The following is a 19,216-nucleotide window of genomic DNA, read 5'->3' on the forward strand; positions in this document are numbered from 1 at the left end:
ACTTTAAAGTGTTAAGATGTTAAACTGCAGGTCATTAAAATCCCATTCCAATTGCATTGTCACAAGAAAGTGCTGGACATTTCCAGTTAACAAATTAGGAAAAGATAGAATGATCTTAAAATTAAAAATTTCTAGGCTCCTTTTCACTGTTGCTTAATGTGTTTCAACAAATGTGCAGTTGCCGGCGGGGGGGTGTTGGGGGGGTGTTTATTCATTCATGTACAGTAACATAGTGATCATGTTACTGGACCAGTTAATTAAGAACTGGAATATTCACTTCAGAGACGCTCTCTCCCAGTCCTGGTCCCGATATCCCGTGCGAGTGTTGGGGGATCCGTGCTTGACTGTGATGCCCCCCGTGGATGAATATCTCCTGCCTCTCCCAGATGTAGAATGGTCATTTGGATGGGTTGGGCGCCTGTGTAAGTGTTCTGTGCATTCAGGGGGAGAATGAGTTATGTTGAGATACCAAGGCCAAGAATTTGAGTTGCTGGAGTTGAGTGTCCACCAGGGGGAGAGCCTCCTCTAAAGATACCTCGAGCACTTTACAGTTTAAACTGATTTGCAAAACTCATGTGAAATTTAGCACTGAGGGTATATTCCAACAACACCCTGACAGTGAAAAGGATCAACGTTTTGCACACAGTCCTCAGGAGTGGGATAAAGATCTTTCTCTGGGAGATGGAACATGTGTCAGTCACAGTGTGGCCCTTCACCTCCGCGACTGCTTTGAATTGGAGCCAAGGAGCCTCTCCGATGACTGCCAAGTGAATCTCCCTGAGGGACCATCACCGCGATTATTACCCAGAGACGGAAAGCAGCCCTCTCCCTCCCTGGGACTGCGTACAGAGGATTAACACAAAGCAAACTGTCAGTCAGGGTTGGGAACAGGAGGAGGCCATTCAGCCCCTTGAGCCCTGCCCTGCCAATCGATTAGAGCATGGCTGACCTGCACCTCAACTCCATTTGCCCGCCTTGACTCTAATACCCTTCAACACACTCACCCAACAAAAAAATCTATCGATCTCAGTCCAAACATTTTTTAATTTACTCCACTTCAGCCAAAGAGTTTTCCTTCGGTGGGACGGGGGGTGGAGGGGGGGGGGGGGGGGGGGGGGGGGGGGGGTTGGTGGTGGTGGTGGGGTTGGTGGTGAGTGGGTGGGGGGGTGGGGTGAGGGGGGAAGAGTTCCAGATTTCCGTTCCCCTTGGTGTTTGAATCTTGCTGCAAGGAGAAGCATGTCGCAGTTTTTTGTCTCGCACTCATCAGGACAAACACAAGAATGCCAAATTTCAAACCATCACCACAATTTATACCACGAGAGAAAAGGCTGCTGATTGGTTGGTGAGTCGACTCTGATTGGCTGGGGCATTGCCATGGCGATAGCCACGGGGAGCTACAGGCTCCCCAAGCCCCCAGTAAATCAAAAAAGGCAGGAGACTCGAACGTATTCCTTTTTCCTGCAGAGAAGGGGTCCCTGTGTGTGAACGTATGTCGCTTCAACCAACCAGCACTCGTTTCTCCTGTGGTATAAACTGCTGTGATGGTTTGAAATTTGGCATTCTTGCATTTGTCCTGATGAGTGCAAGACAAAAAGCTTCATCAACATGGCTCTCTTTGAAGCAAGTGCTTTCCAACATGGCCCCTGAACGGCTTGGCTCTAAGATGCCTATCTTGTTCTGAACTCCCTCGCCAGAGGAGATAGTTTCTCTCCATCTCCCCCATCAAACCCTCCCAATAATTTAAAACCCTCAGTCAGATTGCTCCTTGGTCTTCCAGACCCAAGGGATTACAAACCAGGTTTGTGCAACCAACCGTCATAATTTAACCCTTTAATCCCTGGTTTCGTGCTGGTGGATCCTCACTGTAGCTCAGTCAAAGCTAACGAGGTGTGGTGCCCAAGGCAGCTAGAGCAATCATTTTAAAATTAATATAGGTCTCCTGCAACAGCACCTTCCAAACCCGCGATCACCACCAACTAGAAGGACAAGGACAGCAGATAGATGGGAACACCACCAGCTGGAAGCTCCCCTCCAAGTCACTCACCATCCTGACTTGGAAGTATATCGGCCGTTCCTTCACTGTCGCTGGGTCAAAATCCTGGAACTCCCTCCCTAACAGCACTGTGGGTGTACCTACACCACATGGACTGCAGTGGCTCAAGAAGGCAGCTCACCACCACCTTCTCATAGGAAACTAAAGATGGGCAATAAATGCTGGCCCAGCCAGTGAAGCCCTCATCCTATGAATGAATTAAAAAATCATGAAAGGTGCTATATAAATGCAAACCTTTCCTTCCGTTGTGTGCTAAGTGGAGATTTATGTGCTTGGCTTGTTGCATAGTAAATGAAGGACAAATCCGAGCATTTGATTGAGAATCAGCATCACCTCTTTTTTTTTATTCATGGGATGTGGGTGTCGCTGGCTGGGCCAACATTTATTGCCCCATCCCTAATTGCCCTCATTCAGAGGGGCAGTTAAGAGCCAACCACATTGCTGTTGGTCTGGAGTCACATGTAGGCCAGACTGAGTATGGACAGCAGATTTCCCCCCCCCCTAAAGGGGCATTAGTGAACCCGATGGGTTTGTTTTACAACAATCGATGGTAGCTGTCATCATTACTAAGGCTAGCTTTACATGCCAGATTAATTAACTGAATTCATTAATTAACTGATAAGAACAGAGAAGAATTTGGAGAGGAGCAGAATTGAGAGGGGAGAGGATTTTGCGAGAGGCAAAGGGAGGGGGAGATGAGAGGAAAGGATTGAAAGAGGAAATGAAAGAAAGCAGGGTATATACAGAAGGGGGTTTGGGTCATTAAGAGAGCAGCACATTGGCTTGTGTCCCCCTGACAGGACCCGTCATGGGGTTAAGACCCACTCTAAGGAACCACAGGCACCATTGTTGTGTGTGCTTATTTGGGTACTCGGAAGTGCTCCAAACATATACAAACTGTCTTCACGGGGTGGTGCCCAATGTGGAAAGCTGACATCAGGGCTACATTACAATTCCGACTAGCCCCGGCACTGGCTGCTGAACCTTCCCTCTTCCAGAAACTCGCAGTCAGGATTCCGAAAAAGTTTACTTCTGCTTTCTCTCTCCACCTCTGCACTCTCCGATCCAGGTAAAGCAAATCCTCCTCTTGCATGCAATGTCCTGCCCGCGACTAAAGATTTTCTCTCTCTCTGTCGGGACTGTTGTTTGGAGTTTAAATAGAAGGCTCCAGGAGCACTTCCCGAAACAAGAGTGGAAGAGCCTCATTGAATTGGTCTGAATGGAAAAGCTGGTGTGTTTCTCTCTCTCTCTCTCTCTCTCTTCCGTAGAGTTGGCAATTACCAGATAATTGGAGATGATTTTAAAAAAAAGGTTTCATTCACCCACCTCCTAACACTCGAGCATTGCAGAATCTGATTGTCACTGAAATTACCCCAGACTTCGTTGCTGTCACCGGCTTCTTAAACTCACTTTCTGTGCGAGGATTAATTCCCTAATGTCAGCCCTAAATGCACCTGGATCTGAATCTGCTCCTTTCCCCTCTCTCTCTTACTTTAATTTAAAGAAACATTCGACCTTTTAAGTTTAACCATCCTGTGAGCCTGTTTTGCCTCAAGCACACACCCTCCCAACTTGCTGAAAAGCTTAGTCTTTTCTCTCCCAGCTGGGTGACTGGAAGGTGAGCCCTGCCCAACCTGCATTGCTCTGTCTCCAGTCACATCCCCTGGGCCTCCTTGACCAGCGACAGGGCCAGGGCTCTTAAAGTAGACCTGTTTGAGCGCGACCTCCTCCAGCTGTCAGCCCTGGGTCAGCAGGTCGAGGGGCTCGAGTCCCCCTCCAGCCGCTTGAGCACAAAGTCCAGGTCGACCCTTCCAGGGCGCGGGTGCTGCACTGTCAGGGGTGCCGTCTTTCGGATGAGAGGTTAAAGCGAGCTGCCCTCCCAGGTGGGTATGAAAGAGCTGACTGCAATATTTCGGATAAGAGTTGGGGAGACCTCCCCTGGTGTGCTGGCCAATATTTATCCTTCAGCCAGACGGCTGTCCTGGTCTTTTTACCCCTCCACATTGCTGTTTGTGGGATCTTGCTGTGCACAAATTGGCCTTCGCATTTCCTTCGTTATGGTGGTTACGCCGCAAAATCACTTCGCTGGTTCCTATTGGAGGCTGTGAAAGGCGCTATACAAATGCAAGCTCTTTCTTCCTTGGCAAAGCTGTCAGGAAGCATTCACTCATTGACTATTTCAAAACTATTGGTGAAGTTTGTTGGTCACTCCCCCCCCCAGTGTGATTTTTTTATTCATTCGTGGTGTGTGGGTATCACTGGCTGGGCCCAGCATTTATTGCCCATCCCTAATTGCCCCTTGAGAAGGTAGTGGTGAGCTGCCTTCTTGAGCCGCTGCAGTCCCTGTGGTGTAGGTGCACCCACAGCGCTGTTAGGGATTTTGACCCAGTCACAGTGAAGGAACGGCCGATATATTTCCAAGTCAGGATGGTGAGTGACTTGGAGGGGAATTTCCAGGTGGTGGTGTTCCCATGTGTCTGCTGCCCTTGTCCTTCTAGATGGTAGTGGTCATGAGTTTGGAAGATGCTACCTAAGGAGCCTTGGTGAGTTGCTGCATTGCATCTTGTAGATGGTACACACACTGCTGCTACTGTGCGTTGGTGGTGGAGGGAGTGAGTGTTTGTGGAAGGGGTGTCAACTAAACAGGCTGCTTTGTCCTGGATGGTGTTGAGCTTCTTCAGTGATGTGGGAGCTGCACTCATCCAGGCAAGTGAGGAGTATTCCATCACACTCCTGACTTGTGCCTTGTAGATGGAGGACAGGCTTTGGAGAGTCAGGAGGTGAGTTACTCACCACAGGATTCCCAGCCTCTGACCTGCTTTTGTAGCCACAGTATTTATATGGCTGGTCCAGTTCAGTTTCTGGTCAATGGTAACCCCCAGGATGTTGATAGTGGGGGATTCAGTGATGGTAAGGCCATTGAATATAAAGGGGTGATGGTTAGATTCTCTCTTGTTGGAGATGGTCATTGCCTGGCACTTGTGTGGGGTGAATGTTACTTGCCACTTGTCAGCCCAAGTCTGGATATTGTCCAGGTCTTGCTGCATTTGGACATGGGCTGCTTCAGTATCTGTCTGTGGCACTTTACCTCAACCAGCCTCAATCTCCACCTGCTATTGTTCTGCCCAGTTGTAGGTTGTGTCCACACATTCCCTGATTTCTGAACTGCGTCCACTGATGTTAGTTCCTACCATTTGGTGCCCTTATTCCAATGATGTAAATCAGGAAATATCACAGCAAATGTTTTGTTCAAACCAGCAAGATAAACCTACATTTCTATAGCGCCTTTCACCACCACAGGGCACCACCAAAGCACTTTACAGCCAATGAAAACACTCTGACGTGCAGTCGCCTTTGTGGTTTGGAAACACAGCAGCCAATCTGCGCACAGCAAGATCCCGCAAGGTGCAGTGTGGTAACGATCATATATTCTGTTTTTTTCCTGATGTTGTTTGGGGGATGAGTATTGGCCCCCATATTGGCACCGGGGGATAACCACCCCGTGATTTTGTTCAAAACAGTGGCTGTGGGATCTCTCGCATCCGCCTGGGGGTGGGGGGTGAATGAGGCCTCGGGTTATTATCCCACCCCAAAGACGGCACCTCTGGCAGTGCAGCACTCCCTCTGTGCTGCACTTGGGAGCATTGGCCTGGATTGTGCACTCAAGCGGGACTCAAACCCACGACCCTCTGACTCAGGAGCGGCAGTGCTACTCGCTGGGGCTGAAGGAGAAGCAAAAGAAGGGGACTGGTTTGGCAAATTCTCTTCCCAGGCCATTCTGGCCGTCGAAACCCCAAATGACGAAGGCATTAAATAGGATCTTTTACATCATCCACATTGGAATGCTTTCCTTTATTATTTTTGAGAATCTTGGCGATGCGGAGAAAAGGCTGTTTGACCAAGTGGGGCATTTGGAGGTGGGGATGTCAGGTGGTGAAACCTCCAGGAATATGCCCCATGAGGTGTTGGCAACCTTGCATCGCCCACTGCAGTGAAGATGAATTCAGAATACAGGTTCCCTCCTGACACAATACAATGTTTAAGCAAGCCCCTCTTGTAACCGAGTCTTGGTACAACTCCTGTGACCCAGCAGTGAAACTCCAGCTGTTTCGGGATGTCGGTGGGGGAAGCCACACCCTGCACACCCCTGGAGGGGCGTACGATGCTCTGAGTCTCACTTACGCAGCAACCCACAGCTGAGGAAGAAGACCAGTGGCTATCAGCTCTCAAATGTCCAACACAGTGTAACTTGCTCTCAAGTACTCTCTTCCTTGCTAAGGTCCGCATGCAGGAACTGAGTGAGTGCATTGTATGTTTCCAGGTTCTGGCTATTGGTCTCACCCATAAAAAGCAGAAAGTAAAACTCCACTGAGTTAAGAAGGGTTAAATCAGTCAGCATAATCTACCCTGATTGCAATCTAATGACTCCTGTTGTATATATGTTTGTGCACATGTGCTTCTATGCCCATGTATGTGTGGTTGGGTGCACATGTGTATAGTCATATTTGTGCATGTTTGTGCATGGTTGTCCTGCGTAGTTGTGTGTGTGTGTGTGTGTGTGTGTGCGGCATGCGAGTGTGGGTTTGTGTGTGTGAGTGTGAGTTTGTGTGTGAATGCGTCTGTGAGTGAGCACGAGTGTGTGTGTGTGTGTGAGTGTGAGTTTGTGTGTGAATGCGTCTGTGAGTGAACATGAGTGCGTGTGTGTGAGTTTGGGTGTGTGTGAGTTTGTATGTGAGTGTGAGTTTGTATGTGAGTGTGAGTTTGTATGTGAGTGTGAGTTTGTATGTGAGTGTGAGTTTGTATGTGAGTGTGAGTGTGAGTTTGTATGTGTGTGTGAGTGTGAGTTTGTATGTGTGTGTGAGTGTGAGTTTGTATGTGTGTGTGAGTGTGAGTTTGTGTGTGTGAGTTTGGGTGTGTGTGAGTTTGTGTGTGTGAGTTTGTTTGTGAATGCGTCTGAGTGAGCATGAGTGTGTGTGTGTGTGTGAGTAAGTGTGTTGGAGTGAGTGTGAGTGTATATATGTGAGAATGTGAGTGTGTTTGAATATATGTGAATGTGTGTATTTATGGATGAGTGTGTGTATGCGTGTGTACATGTGAGTGTCTGTGTTTGTGAGTGTGAGTATGAATATGTGAGTGAGTATGAGTGCATACGTGTCTGTGTCTGTGTGTGTGTCTGTGTGTGTGTCTGTGTGTGTGTCTGTGTGTGTGTCTGTGTGTGTGTGTCTGTGTGTGTTTGTGTGTGTGTGTGTGTACACCAGGTAAGCACTAGACTCCACTGCCCTATGTTGCCACTGTCCAGACCCCTGTATTGAGGACAGTCACTGATAAATGGCCCGTGCTCTGGATTCCAGTGAGGATTAGTGTCTTCAGGAGGGGAGTGAAGGGGGTGGGTGCTAAAAGCTGGCAAAATCGCCAGGTGCTTTCTCATTCGCTTTGTCTGTGAGGTGCTCACAATGAGCTGAATCCAGAACAGTGAAAGTGAAAGCATCCTTCGTGGTTAAAGATTAACTTTGAGCAGCTTTTTGCCAGTCAGAGTTCCTGTTTCTCCAACAGGTAAGGTCCATCTACACCTCTTTGCAAAAAATGTTGATTGTAGAAATTCAATTCTTTCAGTGAATCTCAGCGACAGAGTCTGAATTTAAACTCAGCACAAAGAGGGGGATGGAGTTAGGGTTAGAGATCTCTTTTTCACTTCTTTATATCTCTCCTATTCCACTTTCTCTTTCCTGCTCTCTCTCTCTCTTTCTCTCTTCCCCCCTCCATTGTCTGTTCATCTAGCTCTTCTTTTCACTTTCTCTGACAGCTCTCTGTCTCTCTCCATTTCCCTCTCACTCTCCCTCTTGCACCCTCTCTTTCGCATTCAACCGCTCTCTGCCTTGTTTTCGCTCATATTCTCCCTGTCAATCAATTTACTTCTCGTTCTCTGAATCACTCTCGCCTGCTGCCTGTCTCTCTCTCTCTCTCTCTCTCTGCCCCCTCCTGCACCGCTGACTCCACCCGATACACAATAGGGGCTGAGTGGCCCCTTTAACTGCAGCCCTGTTGCTACCCTGCGGCTGAGGGGGGGGGGTGGGGGGGTCAAGGTCTGTGCTTGGAGTGATTTGTGAGCAGGACTCAGCGGCCACGGGTTTAATGATTAAAGAGTTTCTCAAGGTGGTATTGTCTGAGGCGCTACAGAATTGTGGCCGGGGGGGGGGGGGTGGTGGGGGGACATGTGGGGGCAAATGTTCTTTCAACGTGGAATGGGAGGGAGTCCCTGAAGATTATAGCCTGCGGGAAAGGGATGGATGAAAGTTAGAGGGCTGGATTTTTCAATGGGCTGAGGGATCCCAGGGTCGGGACTAAAGGTGGGGGGGGGGGGTGGGGGTGTGGGGGTGGGGTGGGGAGTGCGCACCCAGAGCTCAACACGAGGGACAGCAGCTCTGAAACCTCAGCAGCCCCAGTGGGAGTGAGGAGGGTGCTGCTGAGGTAGGCTGGGGATCTGGAAGGCAGCAACCCCCCCACCCCGCCCCCCACCCCACAACAAGGAGGTGCCCTCCTTATGCACCCTAGAAGAGGGGAGTTAAAAGTAAACACTCGGAGGGGCCTGGCCGGAAGGCCCCCTCTGATCGGAAGGGAAACCCCTCTGGATGAGTCGCTCAGGCTGTGTGGGTGCGGCTGTTCTTGCCCACGGCCCCCACTCTCTGAGAGTGGGAGCCTCTGGTTCCAACGGAACCCTGGAGTGCAGAAGGGAGGCCCACCTCCATTCAGCAGCTGGCCAAGCCATCGCATTGACCCCTGGTGCCAGGAAAATCCAGACCAGCGAATCAGAGAAGAGAGTGAGAGAGAAAGAAGGAACAGTGGAATTAACAGGGTGGTGAATATCTATGATGCACCATGGAGAGCTTTAGCAGAGGAAAGGCATAATACAGATGAACCCATGAATGCAGTACCCCTTTAAGAAGACAGTACCCCTTTAAGAAGACAGTACCCCTTTAAGAAGACAGTGCCCCTTTAAGAAAACAGTGACCCTTTAAGAAAACAGTGCCCCTTTAGGAAGACAGTGCCCCTTTAGGAAGACAGTGCCCCTTTAAGAAGACAGTGCCCCTTTAAGAAGACGGTGCCCCTTTAAGAAGACGGTGCCCCTTTAAGAAGACGGTGCCCCTTTAAGAAGACAGTGCCCCTTTAAGAAGACGATGACCTTTTAAGAACCCAGTGCCCCTTTAAGAACCCAGTGGCCCTTTAAGAAGACAGTGTCCCTTTAATAAGACAGTGCCCCTTTAGGAAGATGGTGCCCCTTTAGGAAGATGGTGCCCCTTTAAGAAGACGGTGCCCCTTTAAGAAGCCAGTGGCCCTTTAATAAGACTGTGCCCCTTTAATAAGACAGTGCCCCTTTAGGAAGACGGTGCCCCTTTAGGAAGACGGTGCCCCTTTAAGAAGACGGTGTCCCTTTAGGAAGACAGTGCCCCTTTAAGAAGACAGTGATCCTTTAAGAGGCCAGTGCCCCTTTAATAAGCTAATGGCCCTTTAATAAATCAGTGCCCCTTTAAGAAGACAGTGCCCCTTTAAGAAGACAGTGTCCTGTGACATTGCGCCTTGACATTTGCCAGGCAATAGTCAAAAATAATCAACAGGCCAGCATTCAGCCATCAAGTTGAAGCACATTTCTGGGAAATGACGTGGAATGTAGACTTTGAACAATTTGTTAACAATGTTCATATATCTCAATTTCTTAACTCAATGATGATTGATATCAAGTTGCGCTGTTTGGGTTTGCTGGCAAGGCGTGGCTGCAACACGTTTGGAAAACCAAACCGATTGGTTGGATCTGAAACATCGAATAGCGCCCAACAGCACTTTGCACTTATGTAGTGCCTTTACCGCGGACGTTGTGGGACCCAGGAGAGCTGGAGGAGGTTGCAGAGAGGAGGAGGAGGGAGGGAGGGAGGGAGGCGAGGCAGTGGTAGGATTTGAACACAGGGATGAGAATCTGAAAAGTCAATATGTCACCGGACCAGAAGCCACAGCAAAGAGGGGCAGAAACAAGGTGGGGGGGGGTGGGGGGCGGGGGGGTGCGGGGGTGGCGTGAGGGGTACAGAATTTTTTTCCCAGTCGTTAGCCACTGATAATGGCATAGCAGGAGGCAATTCAGCCCATCGAGTCCATACTAGCTCCCTGTAGAGCAATCCAGTGAGTCCCACCCTTAACAGGTCTTCAGGTGAAAAGGTAAATACTTTTGGGTCAAAATTGTTTTTTTTTTATATTCGTTCATGGGATGTGGGCATCGCTGGCTAGGCCAGCATTTGTTGCCCATCCCTAATCGCCTCTCGTTGAGAGGGCATTTAAGAGTCAAGCACATTGCTGTGGGTCTGGAGTCACATGTGGGCCAGACCAGGTAAGGATGGCAGATTTCCCTTCCTAAAGGGCATTAGTGAACCAGATGGGGTTTTTATGACAATCGGCAATGGTTTCATGGTCATCATTAGACTTTTAATTCCAGATTTTTATTGAATTCAAATTCTACCGTCTGCCCGTGATGAGATTCGAACCCAGGTCCAAGGAGCATTGCCCTGAGTCTCTGGAATACTGTAACCCGGTAACAATGCCATCAAATTTATTTTCAGAATCTACCCTTTCGTGTTGTTATTAATCTGATCTCTCCAGGGATCGCGATGCAGGCATTTTTAAAAAATATTTTGGGATCAGTTTGTTCTGAGTGATAAGGGAAAAATGTAAGGGGTTGAAATAAAACGAGGTGAGTTATGACAGCCCTGATAGCATGGCAAGGCTTTACAAAATCTGTTCAGATCTTCACAAGAAGCTTGAGCGAGCAAATTTCTTCCTGTCCTGTGGGAAGGTCGTCTCAAGTTTTTTACGCTTAGGGGGGAGAAAAATACTTTATCAAACCCACATCCTTCAGGTTCCCTACCCAGCACCAAGGGAACAGGAGGAGGCTATTCAACCCACTCAGACCCCTCCTGCCATTCAACTGAATCATAGCCAATCTGCATCTTAACTCCAATTTACCCACCCTGTTTCCATTAACCTTGAATAAGCCCCACCAAAATCAAATCTCCATTTTGACATTTTCAGTTGACCTCTGCCCGCACACCAACCACCCAACGCACCCACCCCCCTCCACTCCCACCAGCCCCAGCAGCTTTTTTAGAGGAGAGAGTTCCAGATTATCACTACCCTTTGTGTGAAGAAGTGCTTCCTGACATCACCCCTGAACAGCCCGGCTCGAATTTTAAGGTTCTGGACTTCCCCCAGCTAGAGGAAATAGTTGCTCTCTAGCTATCCTATCAAATCCTTTGACCTTCCAAACCCATGACTACCACCTAGAAGGACAAGGGCAGTAGATAGATGGGAACACCACCACCTGCGAGTTCCCCTCCAAGCCACTCACCATCCTGACTTGGAAATATATCGGCTGTTCCTTCACTGTCGCTGGGTCTAAATCCTGGAACGCCTTCCCTAATGTTATAATTCTCTGCTTACTCGCTGGAGCCAATCTTCCCTTAACATTGGCTTATTCACAAAGCCTCAAGAACACAGGCACAGACTCCCTTTTCCTTCCCCCACACAGGTGGAAACCGGCTCTTATATATACTTAAGAATAACGCCCTAATTTTACCCAGTTTAGTAACATCTGTTCTCACTTAACACTGAGGACGTGCATTTCATTGTGACAGGATTGCGATATTAACACTTAACAGCACTGCGGGTGTGCCTACACCACACAGACTGCAACGGTTCAAGAAGGCGGCTCACCACCACCTTCTCAAGGGGCAATTAAGGGTGGGCAATAAACGCTGGGCCCAGCCAGCGACACCCACATCCCTTGAACAAATTAAAAAAAAGTCATGGAAAATATTTCCGTTAGATCACCATTTATCTCTTTATACTCCAGGCAGTAAAATTTTATGAGCGGAATTCTATGATGCCTCTCGCCGGTGGGATCTTCTGCTTCTGCCGAAATCAAGGGACTTTGGAACAGCACTGCAGTGGGGGGTTGTAAAATTCCACCCTGTAAGCGAAGCATTTAATAAGGGGATGTGCTCACTTCATTGCAGGGTACCTTTTCCCTGGATTGGGGTCATCAGGGTTGCTCTGCAAGGTGTTCAAGGGCAGGGCTAACATTTCATTGAAATAGCGTCATGGGGTCTTTTACACCCACCCAAGAGGGCAGGCAGAACTGGCACCTCCGACAGTCCTGGCATGGGAACTGCTGGCCTGGATTATGTGCTCAACGTCTCTGGAGTGGGATTTGTACCTGACAAACTTCCCGATGGAGAAGCGAAGGTGCTACCAACTGAGCCAAGCTGGGCATAAAACATGGAGGTGAAAGGCCCAGGGTGGGAGGGGGGGGAAGGTTTCTGTGTGATCGCCTTGATCCCATCCCGAATTCGGTGGAAAATATCTCCCTTTACTGCTCCTCCCCTGGCCCTCCCTGAACCATGCATGCCAGCCACATCTCAGCGCTCCCCCATTGTGGGCATTCTTCTAGACGCTGAGTGTTGGTGGTTTATTCACCCATGAGGTGATCCAATCCCGCTTTCACCAGGAACATGTACTTTCCACCAATCGCCAGCCTTTTCCCCCTCATTAGCTACAACTTCTAAACTCTCATCCTTCTTTTCTCAAATCCCACCCCCCCTCCCCATCTCTGTGATATACTCCAGCCCCACAACCCTCTGAGATCTCTGCACTCCTCCAAATCTGGCCCCTTGCACATCCCCGATTTTAATCGCTCCATCATTGGCTGCCATCTCTTCAGCTGCCTGGGTCCTAAACGCCACCCCCTCTCTCTCTCCTCCTTTAAGACGCTCCTTAGGGTCTACCTCCTGACCCAAGCTTCTGGTCATCTGTCCTAATGTCTCCTTTTTGTGGTTCAGTGTCAAATCTTATCTGATAATGGTTTCAGGAAGCTCCCTGGGACTTGTTACAGCTTTAAAGGTGCTATATAAATGCAAGTTGTTGTTGTTGTTGTTGAGGGGGCAGTCCCACGGTCATTCACTGCTACATCACGGCAATGACTGTTCTCTTTGATTATGGACATCGGCAGATTGGCCAGCCATGAAGAGTGGCAAGGGCAAGCCGCTAAATCTGGGACACGTTCCATAAAGGAATGGTAAACATCTTCTCCTCTTCCATAAACCCTGGATGCGGGCTGGTCTGGTAGAGGCGGGTAAAATTATGAAAGGTTTCAGTCGGGTAGACATTGAGAATGCTACAACTCAGATAGCCAGATGGTGGAGGATAGGACTGGTGCTGAATCTGTTTACACGTGGCTCATGTTTACAGAGACGCGTATGCACCTCCTATCTAAGTCAGCCTTGGCTCAGCTCGGAGCACTCTTGCCTCCACCTGGATCTGGGTACAAGTCCTGCTCCGGAGCTTGAGCACAAAATTCAAGGCCGTAATGCTCCCGATGCAGCAACGAGGGAGTGCTGCATTGTCGGAGGTGCTGTCTTTTAGATGAAGTGTTAAACCACGCCTGCCTGCTCGGGTGGATGTAAGAGATTCCACAGCCACCATTTCAGAGGAGAGCAGAGGAGGTCTTCCCAACCGAGGCCCAATATTTATCCTTCAATCAACAGCGCTGTGGGTGCACCTACACCACAGGGACTGCAGCACTTCAAGAAGGCGGCTCACCACCTTCTCAAGGGCAATTAGAGGTGGGCAATAAATGCTGCCCATGTCCCATGAACGAGAAAAAAATCAACCTCACAAAAAAAGCAAATTGTCCGATGGGAGCTTGCTGTGCGCAAATTGGCTGCTGAGTTTCCTACATTACAATGGTGACTACACTTCCAAAAAATACTTCATTGGCTGTAAAGATGTCTGGTGGTCATGGAGAGCACTATATAAGTGCAAATTTTCCTTTTCTGACAAGCACAGTTTCTCAATATAGGAACCTAGGCGAGTCCCCAAATAATACCCACCAGCCGAACACAATGAAGGACCCAATTATTATATGATTAACAGAGTATGGCCAATACATCAGCAGGCAGCAGATGGGCTGAATGGCCTGTTTCTGTGCTGTAAATTCTGTGTAATTGTTATTGCTGGAAAGGGAGACATGTTGCCGAAGCTTTTCATCTTGCACTCATCAGCACAAATACAAGAATGCCAAATTTCAAACGATCACAACAATTTATGCTTGAGGAGAAAAGGGTTCTGATTCAATGCTGATTGGCTAAGGCATTGCCATGGAGAAATCAACAGGGAACTATAGGCTCCCCAAGCTCCCGGGAATTCAAAAAAGGCACAGGGCTTGAACATATTCCTTTAGTTTGCAGGGGACAGGTCCCTCCGTATAAATGTATGTCACTTTTAGCAGGCATAAATGAGCCACATTATGAGCTCGACTGATTATCTTGAATTGGTGGTTAGTGTAGCTATTAACGCACTCGGGATTGTTCAGCAGGTGCTCCCCAATCACGGGTTCACATCATAACTGTTCCTCCAGACGTGCACTTCCTGCTCAATGGCTGCTCCTCGAAGTCGCCTCTCCCAGGATTCCCTTCGTCCCACCGTCCCCCAACTTACGCAACCCACGGCTGGAGTTGCGAAACCCGTGACCTAATCGCTTTTCCTGTCCGCCGAGTTTCGCCTGTTTAACCCTGTGTTGCGCATAGGACATTGCTCAGCAAAAGGTTTCACCCTGGAGTTTGGTCAGTGCTTGCAGCGGCAGAGGCGTGGTGACTGTCTAACAGCCTATTGTGCACACAACCTTAGATAACTCAAGCTCACTGCAGTTTCGTGGAAGTCTAACCCACATTGGTGGCAATTCGGGATCACAGACTGTGTGAATTCTTTCTCCCAGCAGTGAGTCCAGACACATCATACATCCTATATTGGTTTGGGTAACAGGCTATATCCTCTTCCAGCCCAAGAAAATCTCAGTTCAGTTCCTTAGCTAAGGAATTCAAACCAGGCAGGTGTTTTAGTACCACCTCGCTGTTGCTTTCAGGCCCTATTTCAGCCATATTACCCACTCTGTAAACTTCAACTCATCTCAAACTCTGCTGTCCATATCCTAAAGTTAATATCTTGTTAATTACATTGTTAACATTTGTTAATGTCAATGTTAAGGTTAGGAGAAACAGGTGATGGGTATTAATTGTCTCTGAGCACATAAAATTAGGGGATAGCTGGGACACTGGGTTGAGTGGGAGGAGAGCTGTGAGACTGGACAAGTCTCTCAATACAGAAAAACTCCATGTCTTGGTTCTGGCCTCACCAATTGGCTTGAATCCTAAGAACACCTAACTCACACTGAGTCCCATTACCCCACTGTGCTTCCTGACCTCCACTGATTCCCAGTCCACCTGTTCAAATCCCTCTAGGACTCTACCTGCCCCCTATCTCTATCTCCTCCAGCCTCACAACTCTCCAAGATATCTGCGCTCCTCCAACCCTGGCCTCTTGGTGCGTCCCCAAATTTAATTGCTGCACCACTGGTGGTCGTGTCTTCAGTTGTCTGGGCCCTAAGCTCTGGAGTGTGTAATATGGCAGGCCAGTGGGCATTGCAATCTTCGAGCCTAAAGGCATGGGAGAACAGGTCATTGAAAAGAAAAAGCAGGTTAATGAATGGTTCTTTCTTTCTTTGTGCAGGGGGTGCCCACGTGACCATCTGATGCCAATCTTGAAGAGTAGCTTAACCAGGCTGAGCCCCACCAAACTGTATGGGGGGCCCGTGAAACTGCACAAGGAAATAATATTGGGCAGCAGCATGGCGGCTGGATCCAACCCTTTCGAGGAAGACGTGTGCAATGAGATGAATCCCTTGGCAGGGGACTCAAGCCAAGAGAAGAACCCTTTCATCGAAGAGGAGGAGGAAGAGACGGAGTCAGCAGAAACTCTCAACCGAAGCCTGCAATCAGAGGAGGCCACCTCACCGAAGAAGAATGGCAATGACAAATCTGGGACATTGACGTTGTCACTGAGGAAGGTGTTGGGGAAGAGCAAGGGTAAAAGAAGACGCTCCATCGAGGAGAAAAGCGAAGAGAGGAAGTCATTCTTCAGATTCTCATCGCCCCTGTCAGACCAGGACTCGCCTTGGAAGAGCCAGGAGAAGAAGAAAGGTCGCAGGCAGTCGGAGGAGCTGGGCTCACCAGTGAAGCTTGGCAATGGGCCAGACAAGGAGGGCCCCGCCGAGGTGGAGTTGAAAAAGAAGATGACCTTCCTTAAATGGAGCAAGGTTAAAGCAGAACTGTCGCCAGAGAAACCGATACCGGAGGGCAAGTCAGAGAAACAGGCAGAGACAGTGCCCAAAGTCAAAGAGCCCCTGTCAGGTATGACTCCCCTCATAGACACACGCGGCCTGGATCATGTTCACAGCCTTAGTGGGGGGTATGACACAGATTGTGGGGAGGGTGGACGGGCGATGTCCGAAATTAGGGGATTTGAATATAAGTAACGAATTGGGAATTCAGGAGAAACCTCTTTACCCTTGGGAGCGGTGAGAACGTGGGACTCACTACCACAGGGAGTGTCTGAGGCAAATATAGAAAAGCTGGGGTGAGAATTAAGCCCACAACCTTCCAGCTCAGAGAGTGCCCTCCCACTGAGCTACAGCAAGCTAGACGATGAATGCAGCAGGTAGCAACTGTGTAAAATCCGGGGGCAATGATGCTGATAGAATCGGCAGTGAATTGAAGTGCTACATTTAACACAGAGCTCTTTAATGATCTACCGTGGAGGATGTTGCTGGGCCCTGCATTCTAACCAGGCAACACTTCCCTAATTTTATCCTCGATTTCCCCTTTGCAAGCCTGCCATTTACCTTCCTAACCCTTTGCTGTACCTGCAAGCTAACTTTTTTGCGATGCGGGTACAGCAGCGCGAGGCCTGGGTTCTCCAGAGTGCAGAAGATCGACGTCCAATCCCATTGGCGTGCGTAAGATGATGAAAGGATTCAATGGGGTAGATGGAGAGAAACTACGTCCCCCTTGACAGGGCAGGGGTGGGGAGGGGTGGAGCGGGTGACAGAACAAGAGGGCCCTAATCTTAGAGTTCGAATCAGGTCGTTGAGAGGGTGAGGTCAGGGAGCGCTTCTTCACATAAAGGGGAGTGGAAATCTGGGACTCCCTCCCCCAGAAAAAGCTGCTGAGGTTGGGGGATCAATTGAAATTGCCAGACGTGGGACTGACAGAATTTTGCTGGGTAAGGATATTAAGGGATAGGTAACCAAAGCAGGTAGATAGAGTTAAGATACAAAAGAGCCATGATCTACTTGAATGGCAGAACAGGCTTGATGGGGCTGAATGGCCTCCTCCTATTCCTTTGTAACCTGTAGTTAATGAAGGTTAGACATCAAACCCTATTTGAAACCATCAGAACTTACATTTCTTAAAATGGTTGCTTGGTAGCACAGAACTTGAGCATTGCTGAAAAAAAGAGACATGCTGTTGAAGCTTTTTGTCTTGCACTCATCAGGACAAATTCGCAAGAATACCAAATATCAAAGGGAACAACAATGTCTCCTGCATGAGAAGAGGGTGCTGATTGGTTGGCAAGTGGACTCTGGTTGGGAGAGGCATTGCCATGGGAGAATGCACCAGGGAACAGTTAACTGCCAAGCTTTGTTCAAATTCAAACTCTGATTGGTCAATTTGCCAGGCCAAATGAGATGTGGTATTCTTGTGAATCTGTCCTGATGAGTGCAAGGTAAGAAGCTTCAACAGAATGTCTCTTTTTCCAGCAATTTCTTCAAACGTTGTATTATGCAATCGGGCAACTGGAAACCAAATCCGAATTTGGTAAATTGGGATTATGGTGTAGGGTTTGCCTTGTATCACCGTTAGTTAACTTTGGGCTGTTAATGTTACTTTTTTGTCTGGTTCAGTTCTTGAGATCAACAACTTAATTCAGAAGCGGGAACTGGTGGTGGCCGATAGCCACATCATTGAGCTGGAGGAAGAGTGCGGGAGGGTGAAGCAGCAGAGCCCAGAAGGCACCAACTCTAACAAGGACAGCGGGAGGAAGGAAAAGGATGTGGCGCTCCTCTACACAGCGCTGGAGAGCGAGCTGGGGAAAATCGTGGGGGAATCGCTGAGCCAAACCCTCGTGGTCACGCACCTGGAGCAAATGGTGCAGACAATCGAGGAGGAGGAGAAGGTGGACAAGGCATGGGCCGGTCAGGGAGGGGTGCCTGAGGGCACCGACGGTGGACGACCCAGGGAGCTGAGGAGAAAGTGGAGGGAAGCAGTGAAGAGATCGGTGGCCGAGAGGTTGTCACAGTGCCAAGGCAACGGGCCAATTGCTCAGTGCTTGAGAGAGCTGAGAGAGCAAACTGTTAGTGACTTGATCTCCGTCCGAAAGAACCTAATTCCGGCCTACCCGAAGGATTATGAGGTATTCAATGTCTACGTAAGGAGCTACCACGAAGAGGTGTCTTCCTGTCTCTCGGTGATGGCCCAGAAAGATTTGAAAATTCAGGAGCTCTACAGCTTTCTCCAGTGGTGCCACAATGATTACTTCAGGTAAGAGTGTCCCTGAATCGACAAGAAAGCCGACCGAGAGGCCATTGGCAGGTCTTGTCAGGCCATAGCAATTGGTTTGCACTGGGTAACCATGGGGACCAGTGGTCTAGCTACCTGGGCGAGTTGCCATTGGCAGCGCCACTAATAGGCAAACCCGCTTGCCAACTTTTGTGGACACTAAAGGAATCAAGGGGACATGGGGGTAGTGCAGGAAAGTGCAGGTGAGGTAGAATGTCAGCTATGATCTTATTGACTGGAGCAGCTTAGACGAGGCTCCTATTCCTCACGTTCCTTTTTAATTATATGGGATTGCACTGCCAAGCATATAAACGTCTCCATTACACCTAACTCCACGGGGATTTTGCAATGGGCCACTTCACACATGCACTCGACTTATCCCCTCAAATGGTGCCCACGGGAAGGCTGTGGTCGGGGAGGTACCCATCCAATGCCACAAGTGGCCATTTTTCATTCACACATCCTGCAACTGAATTCCTTGTCCCTGGGCTAGCGAGGGGGTGGGGTGTTTACTAAAGCAGCCAAGGTATACACTTTGATCACTATCCAGTAATCCCAAATGGAAGGTGTGCCTGTATAAAATGCTGCGATGAGGGGGTGATTGGCAAATGCTACCCCCTCCCCCCCACCATGGACAATCAGCTCACCGGTATTTAATGTCCAGGCCCATAAC

The 19,216-nt window shown here is 49.0% G+C and overlaps 1 protein-coding gene across 1 annotated transcript in view; it reads left to right on the top strand.

Moving 5' to 3' along the window:
• Positions 1-2,973: 2,973 nt before the first annotated feature.
• LOC121272570 (tumor necrosis factor alpha-induced protein 2-like) overlaps positions 2,974-19,216 on the top strand; it is a 50,536-nt gene continuing 34,293 nt past the window's right edge. Inside the window, exons 1-3 of the mRNA XM_041179219.1 lie at positions 2,974-3,122; positions 15,656-16,335; positions 17,889-18,525. Of these exons, the coding sequence (XP_041035153.1) occupies positions 2,974-3,122; positions 15,656-16,335; positions 17,889-18,525 (1,466 nt within the window). The remainder of the gene's footprint in view (positions 3,123-15,655; positions 16,336-17,888; positions 18,526-19,216) is intronic.

The sequence above is a fragment of the Carcharodon carcharias genome, chromosome 34 (assembly GCF_017639515.1).
Source record: "Carcharodon carcharias isolate sCarCar2 chromosome 34, sCarCar2.pri, whole genome shotgun sequence".
Lineage (NCBI taxonomy): Eukaryota > Metazoa > Chordata > Chondrichthyes > Lamniformes > Lamnidae > Carcharodon > Carcharodon carcharias.